This window comes from Gadus chalcogrammus, chromosome 2 (assembly GCF_026213295.1).
Source record: "Gadus chalcogrammus isolate NIFS_2021 chromosome 2, NIFS_Gcha_1.0, whole genome shotgun sequence".
Taxonomy (NCBI): domain Eukaryota; kingdom Metazoa; phylum Chordata; class Actinopteri; order Gadiformes; family Gadidae; genus Gadus; species Gadus chalcogrammus.
Window position 1 is genome coordinate 4,237,923 of NC_079413.1, and position 10,000 is coordinate 4,247,922.

At 47.1% G+C, this 10,000-nt stretch overlaps 1 protein-coding gene across 1 annotated transcript in view; it reads right to left on the minus strand.

The window, feature by feature from the left end:
- Positions 1–10,000, minus strand: part of aatka (apoptosis-associated tyrosine kinase a) — a 27,442-nt gene that overhangs the window by 15,410 nt on the left and 2,032 nt on the right. The window contains exon 2 of the mRNA XM_056575331.1: positions 2,217–2,350. Within this exon, the coding sequence (XP_056431306.1) occupies positions 2,217–2,350 (134 nt within the window). The remainder of the gene's footprint in view (positions 1–2,216; positions 2,351–10,000) is intronic.

The following is a 10,000-nucleotide window of genomic DNA, read 5'->3' on the forward strand; positions in this document are numbered from 1 at the left end:
AAACAGACACAAGAGGTACCAGTTTACACCGGAGAGTGAGATCGAGTTGGAGCATTAAACCAGGCATCACCAACGCTGATGCGATTTAAGCAAGTGGTTCAAATAGTTATAACACGCATTTGATGTCCTGCTTTTTCTGCACCTCTGTCAGAGCCGAAGCGTGCACCAGGTCTGAGGTTCTGCCCGAAACCAATCAGAGCCAGATTCTCCCTTTGTGACTCATGCGGGGAGTTTTGTGCTCAACCATGATTCCCATTTTAGCGTTGCAACACCAGAGACACTCGGCCTGGGCAGTGCTGGCTGCTTGTCAGCACTCGTCGGTGCTTTAGTAGGAAGCAGGCGTCGTCTCGGTGAGTGACCGAGACGGGAAGAACGTGTAAAACGAAAGAAAAGATCGAGGGGAAGAAAATTAGCAGCAGATGGAGAAAACCAGAGAAGGGAGAAATAAAAACAAATGAAGCTCAAATTACAACAAAATACTTGGAAAAAAAAGAAAGAAAGAAATAAAAGTAAGAGAATGATAGCAAAGAAATTTGATTTGTAAAATCAAAGGACAAAAGAATGAAGGAGGAACGACAGAGTGCGTGCACGCGCTTCACGCCCCGTCCGCTTATAACAAACGCAGCGCGCACATAGACGCTCCGGCTCTTCCTGTGCACGAAAAACCAAAGGGAAACATCTGCTGGCCGGCGCTGAGGCGTTAAGTGTTGAGGGAACGCCCGCCACCAGTGAGTCAGGCCTCTGCGGGGGCTACCCAGCCACTTCTCACAGCCCTTAATAGCAGGCCTCACAGCCTAGGCAGCCCCCCGGTGATGAGTCTGTGGAGGGAGGAGGGGGGGGGGGGGGGGGGGGGCGGTACCTCGGTGCCCGATGAGCCTGAGCAGTAGGGACGGATCTGTGGGAGATCAGGGAGAGCACCGTTTAGGATGACGTCGATGGCAGAGGTGCCGAGGATGCACTTGCGTGCATCTGAAGACTATCGACCTCCTGCGAATTGTCATCGTTCATGGGTTCGTTTATTAAACGTAGTTATTGAACTTATCATTTGGCTGGAGTGATTTGTATGGTTGGTACTTTAAGCCCTTAAAAAATGTAGGTGACGTTGTTCTTCGCTCATTCCACGATTTCAACCAATTTTTTTTACTTGAAATCGCTGTTCCCAAACATGGGGAAAAACGGTGCATCCTCACAATTGTAACTTATCCAACTCACATCAAACATCAAAATTGGAGTAGTTAGAATAAAGAATGATCCAAAAACACCTGCACGGAATGAGACGGCAATGCTAGTAGATTGTCTTTATTTGTATTGATGATATTATTCTAACTATGACAGCTCAACAGACCTTTGTCACTCACAGTTTCGCCAAAGACCCTCAAAAGACCCCCAAAGACCCTCGCCAAAGATGTCTACTCTACCCTCATGAGGTTATCAGAACATCCCATAATGACACCCTGCTCTGCTGGTGGCTCTCCCACGATGCAGAGCTAGAGAGGAGCTTCTTACAGCTGACACTAGTCTCATCAGACACTGCCCTCAGGCAAACACCTGCCTCAACTCCCAGTGATGATACACACACACACACACACACACACACACACACACACACACACACACACACACACACACACACACACACACACACACACACACACACACACACACACACACACACACACACACACGCATGACGCAGGCAAGCACGCCCGCACATCTATTCGTCTTATTATTTCCTTCTAGCGTCTACCTCTGAGACACACACAGACACACCTGTGTCAGCGCTCTTTGCCCTCATCATCTCACTGCTCTTGATTATCTGTACTCTCAAAGTGCTGCGTCACGCTGGTATCGCTGCGCCCCATGCAGGACACCAGCACGCACCAGACCAAGGTTAAGGAACACCTTGACCGTCACAACCCAGAGGACCCTGCTGCTGCACAGGGCTGCATGTCTGACAGCGCCGTTGGTGTGTGCATGAATGTGTGCATGAATGTGTGAATGTTTGGCAATATTGTAAAGTGCTTTTACGATCCACTCGTTAGAAAAGCACTGTACAAATGCAGTCCGTTTACCATTTTGTCAATTTAATTTGCTGGTGCCCTGGTTAACTTTGTTTTTGTCGTTGATGAGGGAATTTGAAACCCGAGCTCTGTATCTGCCTGTTGTACAGCATGCGGTTCCACGCGCCCACCAGCGGGTGGCGGCATAGAGCTTACCTTGAAGCCGATGTCACCCTTCTTGCAGCAGAGGCACGCCAGCATGAGGAAGACAAAGGTGAAGAGGCCCGAGAAGGAGACGGCCACGACAGCCAGCGATGACGGCCAGGACAGCTCGCTCAGGGGAGTGCCATCTGGAAGAGCACAGAAGAAGAAAAAACCCGCATGAGCCAGTGCTGCTCATAGACCGTTTTCATAGAGGGGTCATCGACAGGACTACTCAAAACACTTATAAGGGCTCCTTTTATGTAACCAAGCAAGTGCACAAGACAAACCTAGTGGCCATTTTCTTTGATAACTTTTCAAAGGAGCAGACATATTGTTTGAGTTTTGAGCAACATGAGTTTCTGCTGCGATTTCCTGTGTCTCTAGAGCCGAGAGTGAACCGCATTACATGCGCTTTATTGTCTATGAATGAATTGGAAATGAGTCTTAAGAGACGTTTCCCTCATGAAACCAGGGGCTGAATTATCCAACATAAACACATATTTCTCAAAAGGACAGAGGTAAAGGTTACTTTTACAAACAACGACCACGTACCGTACATCCAAATCTCACTGGGGGAGGGAAATCGTGAGGCATGCTATTTATAAGCAGCGTCACTGCAGACGTTTCTAAGTAGTATTCATATAGTAAATATGTAAATTCATTCCTGAAATTCCAAGACCAAGTCAACAGCCTGGGGATGAGGATTTATGATAGCAAGTGCAGCTCTTGCTTTAGGTTGTAACTAAAAGGAGAATGAGTGACTGTATCCAAGGAAATATGCAATATGGGATGCATTTAGTCTGCTAAAACGAATGTTATGGTGGTGGTTATGGTCGGCTTAGCTCAGACAACTAAAAGCAGTTGTCTTGTAACCGAAAGGTTGCTAGTTCGATCCCCAGCTCCTCCTAGCGAGTGTTGATGTGTCCCTGAGCAAGACACTTAACCCTAACTGCTCCTGACGAGCTGCATGGTTGACTCTGTCGTCGGTGTGTCAATGTGTGTATTAAACGATGTAAGTCACTTTGGATAAAAGCGTCTGCTAAATGCCCTAATTGTATTTGTAATACACACACACATCATGAACAGGCATTCACACACATTTACACATCCTGATGCACACACACACACACACACACACACACACACACACACACACACACACACACACACACACACACACACACACACCTCACCCCGTTTAGGCCTTGACACTATGATGAGCCAAACTGTGAATACTGTACCTCTGCATGCTTCCATGCCCCCTGTTTGTCCCTGAGGCAAAATATATATGCTGATATGGATAAACAGTTACTTGAACACACACATGCATGCATGCACACACACACACACACACACACACACACACACACACACACACACACACACACACACACACACACACACACACACACACACACACACACACACACACATATACATGTAAAATACATAAACGTTGTCTGTGTGGCAGACAGAGCAGGGAGCTGCAGTGTGTTTGGCGAGGCGTTCCTATTTTACCCCCCTCTAACTCGTTGCCATGGTAACAGCCTGACGGGCTGGGCCAACGCAGCTGATTGGCTCTCACGTTGCATAGGCCCTCCTACTCCGTTTCGCTTCCTCAATCTCCCTAATGCTGACGCACACCTTCATGCCCCTCTCCTGTCCAGCTCAATCTCACTACCTTCATCTTCACGTTGACCGTACTTCACAGCGTACGCTTTAAACGTGTGCCAGTGAAGCGTGCGGGGCTGGCGTGAGCACAACAGACTATATGATCATTTATCATTTCTATGACTTGCGTAACACATTGTATCTGTTTCCCATCTGGGAAAAAACTATCTCATTTGATCTCCTCTGTCTTATATCTTCATCAAATTTGTATTTTATTCTTTACAAGGGTTAGTGTGGTTTGTGTGCATGTGTGTGGGTGGTTGTGTGCGTGCGTGTGTGTGTGTGTGTGTGTGCATCTGTATGCGTGCGGTTGTGTGCGGGTGTGTGTCTGTGTGTGTGTGCATGTGTGTGTGGCTGTTTTTGCATGTGTGCATGTGTATATATCTGTGTGTGTGCTTGCATGTGTGTTTGCACGTGTATGTATGTGATTGTGTGCGTGCGTGCATGTATGTCGTGTGTTTGCGTGTGTGTGTGTGTGTGTGTTTCTCTGTGTGTGTGTGTGTGTGTGTGTGTGTGTGTGTGTGTGTGTGTGTGTGTGTGTGTGTGTGTGTGTGTGTGTGTGTGTGTGTGTGTGTGTGTGTGTGTGTGTGTGTGAGTGCAAAGGTCAGTGAAGGTGTCTATCAGACTCCACCAGGAGGAGCGGTGCCCTCCAGGTGTATTGTTCTAACAGAACAACAAACAGTCTGGAGCGGGGAGTCAGCCAGGGTTGCAGGGTAAAGACTTTGTCTTGAAGAGTGGCAGGGAGTGAAACACAGCTTGTACATGAATGCCCAGGGCCCCTATGCATGTGTGCACATATCAGAGACCAAACGCTCAATAAATCTACACCTTATGCCCCACATGCTTCCCACAAAGAACCAATAGATAGGTACTGATCCGTGGTCCTGCATTCCTGCACTCCTGAGAACACCCTTAACACTCGCTACATAAAGTACAGCTATCCTGCTGACAGGTCAGACATTACCTCCAGCGTCTCCCATAAGGAGACCGCTTTGGAAGCCGTCTCCCTCCGTCTCCCTCCGGGGAGTCGGGGCTCGCAACTGCCACGCTGTTCTAGTGTATATTATGTTCCCTTTTGTGTTTTACTGCAGTTTAAAATAATATTTTAGTATCCCAGAGGTTACGAGGGGCTGAGAAACGTGATCAAGGGAGGGTGGGCGTCAACGACAGGAGGGCTGATTCAGTACTTTGTTGAGAAACCAAGAGGAAGGTGTGAAACAAAACAAACAGAGGAAGTGGAGATTAAAAGGTTTGGACATGTAAGGAAGGAAGAAAAAATAGAGGGAGGCAGAGAGAGAGAGAGAGAGAGAGGGAGAGAGAGGGAGAGAGAGCGATAGACAGACAGAGAGAGGGAGAGAGAGAAGAGAGAGAGGAAGGGAGAGAGACAGAGAGTGAGAGACAGAGAGAGTGACAGAGACAGCGAGACAGGGGGAAGAGCGACATAAAATGCTTTGGGAGGAAGGAAGAACAGTGAAAGTTAAAGCATATACAAAGGACATTTCAACTTGAATACATGCTGTGTGTGTCCATGTGTGTGCATCCGTGTGTGTGTGTCCATGTGCATGTATCTGTGTGTGAGTGTGTGTGTGTCTGTCTCTGTGTGTGTGTGTGCGTGTGTTAGAAAGTGTGTGCGCGTGTTAGCCGCAGTGTTATCTTAGCTTTCATGCAAGCTCATAAAAAACAAGCATACCCCAGTGAGCCAGAGCATTCCTGTTGCTGTGCAGACAAGGCAGGTAAAACCACTGCTTTGACACATGGTTCCTGAGAATAAGGTCAGTATTATGGGGTTTAAGGACAGGGTATCACAAAGAGAGACGGAGAGGACAAATATTTTGTATCCTGCTTTTGTGTCAATGCTTGTCAATGTACATTTCCCACGCCTGTTGTTGAGCCCTTTGAGTTGAATTTGAAGGTAGAGAGTGAGAGAGCAACATGTATGAAGGAACTGCACTACACTGCCACCTACAAAAACACCAAGGCCTAGTCAGCGCACGCATTGAACACAGGGATGGATAAAGACACACATCAATGGACTGTATTGACAGGTTCATAGAAAACTGCTGCCATATACTAATATGAGAATGTATGGCCCCCTTCTGGGTTATGCAGGCACATCATATAAAGTGGCACAAGTGTAGAGCCCAGTGGTACACCAGAGTTCACAATGCATTGCTCACAGGGTGCAGTGCCCTGAATTATCTTGTGGGTCTTCACCAGCAGATTACAATGGGAAAACTGAATTCACAGATCAAGGAGTACATTGCAGGTCAACATTATAACCATTGCACTTTTCTCGAGGATTAATAAAGCCATTACCAACCAACCAATGCCATGTATTGGTATGGCACGGCCCAGTAGTGGTATATATTGCTATTGGGTGTCCGTAGAAAATAATGCTTCATGGACTGTGCACTCAATGTTTGCACTGTGTTTCTTTCATAGAGGAAGCACATGGACTACTGTGAGAAAGGAACAGGAAAGCACATACTGCAGTACTGCTCTTGAGGCCTTCTCTAAACTCATTGGTAGCCTTCTCTAGGCACCAACACCCAATACACCACCCACACATGCATACACACCATCTCAAAGACACACACACACACACACACACACACACACACACACACACACACACACACACACACACACACACACACACACACACACACACACACACACACACACACACACAAACAATATGAATGATCATTTAGAGATAAATGCATCCACAAATATAGTCAAGCAAACACTGAAGTCATATGGAATCTAGTAGAACTACGAAGATATTTAGCTGGGATGTGTTTTAGCTCACATTAAGTGAAGATAACAATCATTGCAGGTGTCAGAGGGCTTACAAGGCCAGAGGTAAAGAGGAAGGGAGAGGGAGAGGGGGAGAGATATATGAGAGAGAGAGAGAGAGAGAGAGAGAGAGAGAGAGAGAGAGAGAGAGAGAGAGAGAGAGAGAGAGAGAGAGAGAGAGAGAGAGAGAGAGAGAGAGAGAGAGAGAGAGAGAGAGAGAGAGAGAGAGAGAGAGGGGGCAGGGAGTGAGAGAGGCGGTGATGAGTGTCATTATGTCATTAACCAGGAGGGGAGGCCCAGGGGAGCAGGCAGGGCTGTCATCCTGGCAGGACACGGCTGCTGTCGGGAACACTCACTTGCCCAAGTTGGTAGTTGCCTCATGTGTCTTCCTTCCGGTTAGTTAGTTGTTTCGATATTTAGCTATCTAGCTGGTTAGATGGTTGGTTAGTAAGTTAGTTAGTTAGTTAGCTAGTTAGATAGCTAGTTGGTCAGGAAAATACTTAATTAGCTAGCAAGCTTGCTGGTTAGATCAGTAGTTATTTAGATACTTAGGTAGCTAGATAGTCAATTAGTTACTTAGTTAGCTAGCTGCTTTTATGATTAATAAGAAAGAAACACACAGATAATAGATGCATTAGCATCTACCATCTACAACACATTTAAATCATAATTTATCAACTGGACCCCCCCCCCCCCCCCCCCCTCCATACACACACAAACACACTTCCTGTGACCTTCACACCAAACACCCCACACTATTTAAAACCCCAGTCTGTTCCCATACAAGCTTCCCAAACGGGCGGCCTTTGGGAACAATGCCTTTTATACTTGGTCAGTTGAACATTAGCTTAGCCAGCGTTTCATGTTTAAATGTGTTGAGCCACCTCACGGTGTCATCAGTAACAAGCGAGGCCGCCGCGAGCCGGAGTCAACATTGACTCCTATTGCTCGGACGGTAGGAATCCCCGCGCACAAAAGTATATACATAGCGTGATAGCGTTGCGTAGCTCAGTGATGCTAGCGTGGTAGTGTAGCCTGCGTGGCTTGGGTGTTTCGTCCTTGTGTTGATATGTTGCGAGTATACCACCAGTGTGCACCACCAGGACACAGCTGAAGGACGGAGCGTGGAGGCGATCAGACCCAGCGCTGCGTCGACAGACTGCTGATTGATAGCTAATGGAGGTCACCGGCTCTTCTGGCAGTCAGGTGACCCTTAAAGGGGGATAGCATGGATGCAGAGGCCTCCTGGTGAGCAGGCATCCCACATATGCAGAGAGACTCATGCACACACACACGTGCCCGATTTGTCTACTGCTAGCCACAGCTTATGTCCGCCGGCTTCTCCGTGCGGCCTTGGGCGGAGAGCTCTCCGTGGTGCTGAAATGTGAGTGGCGGTGATCACAGGGCAACTCTCTTTCCTAGTTGCGAAAAGGGATAACCCCAAGCTCAATGCAGTCAGGTAGCCCCAGGTACCCCCCCCCCCCCCCCCCCCCCCCCAACTCTCTCTCTTTCACTACCTCTCTCTCTCTATTTGGTTCTCCTTCTTTCACTCTCTCCCCCCTCTCACTTTCACATTTTCTCTCTTTGCCTCTTCTCCCCCTTTCCCTCTCCCCCTCTCTCCCACTTGCTTTCTCTAATTTTGTCTCCTTCTCTCCCCTTCACTCTCTCCCCATGTCTCTCACCCCCACTTTCTCTTTCTCTCCTTGTCCCCCTCCCTCTCTTCACCACTTTCTCTCTCCCTCTGTCACTGTGCGTAGTCCCAGAGGAGAGGTTCATTAAAGAGTGTCCTTAACAGGTGTAGATGTGAGGGATGGCCCCACTCCAAGTGTGACTTCTAAATCATTCATCTGCCCTTATGGCCAAGACTAGCACTAGAACAGACATTTCTCCTATCTCTGGCTTTACGAGGAATGCATATATAAACATTTGCCCAAAACAATTGCATTTAATGTCACTTACACACACATGCACTCACGCACTTGAGCACAGATACACGAGCGGACATTTGCTCACACATACACAAACACACACTCACGCACTCACACACTTGCACCCACATACACGTACACGTGCAGACACGTGCACACACATCAACACACACAGTTTTTTTACAACAACTCATCACTCAATATCTCTCATTCAATTCAACCGTACGTGCAGCTAATAACTGATGTAGTTACAGAACTGTGCACTCATCTCCGGGGAGACGGGCTTGAGTGGTTCCTACCAGCTACTGCAGCCTTTAAGTGCAGGAGATTTCCCAGTAATTAATAGAACCATCATATCATCTGTCTTGTAGAAGTCCGAGCCAAAGCCACAGGTCCTCAAGCTGCCATTACAAGCAACCGTCAACTTCGGCTCGCTTCATTGGGAATGATTCATATTATTTTAATATTATACAAAATAAGGTTGTTTAATATAGGGTTAGGGTTAGGGTAAGGGTTAAGGGTTAGGGTAAGGGTTAAGGGTTAGGGTTAGGGGTTAGGGTTAGGGTTAGGGTTAGGGCCCCTGCTGGTTTCGTTTTTCCAAACCTGCGTAACCAGCAGGGGCGCATGATAATAATTAGTAATAAATACTATCATCCATTATTAATGATGATTTTCTCCTGTACTGTTCTGTCCTTCATAATTTGTGGGTAGTGCGGGGAAGTGTTGCCATTGCACTCATTGGTTCCTTCTGACACGCCCCTTTCTATCACCTAGGCAACATTGATTCTCAATCCCATTGCTAGCCGAGTCAGTGAACAAAGTGCTAGCGATGGGCTACTCTTCTTGGCTGCTATGTATGACATCGCCATGACAAACGACATCAACAAACGCAAGACACCATCGATCAAATCAAACCAGTTTAGTAGCACAGAGATGTGTTTTTTATCGAACTATCATGGGATCTGTTTGAGAAACACTGAGTAATGCCATGTTTGTTCTGTTTCATTGCTGTGCCATCATATTCTTCTTGAGGAGGATATAAAGATAGACTCATCACATCTTCTTACAGACGTTACCAAAGACATTAATTTACACACACACACACGCACGCACGCACGCACGCACGCACACACACACACACACACACACACGCACACGCACACGAACACACAAACTCATACACACACACAAACACCCAAACATACACAAACACATATACACACACACATATGCATGTAGTCATCGCACGCATACACATAAACAAACAAGAACACACACCTACAACAACACACACACACACACACACACACACACACACACACACACACACGTGTTTATTTGATTGGCACACACATGTATGCACGCACATACACACACATACAGACACACACACACACA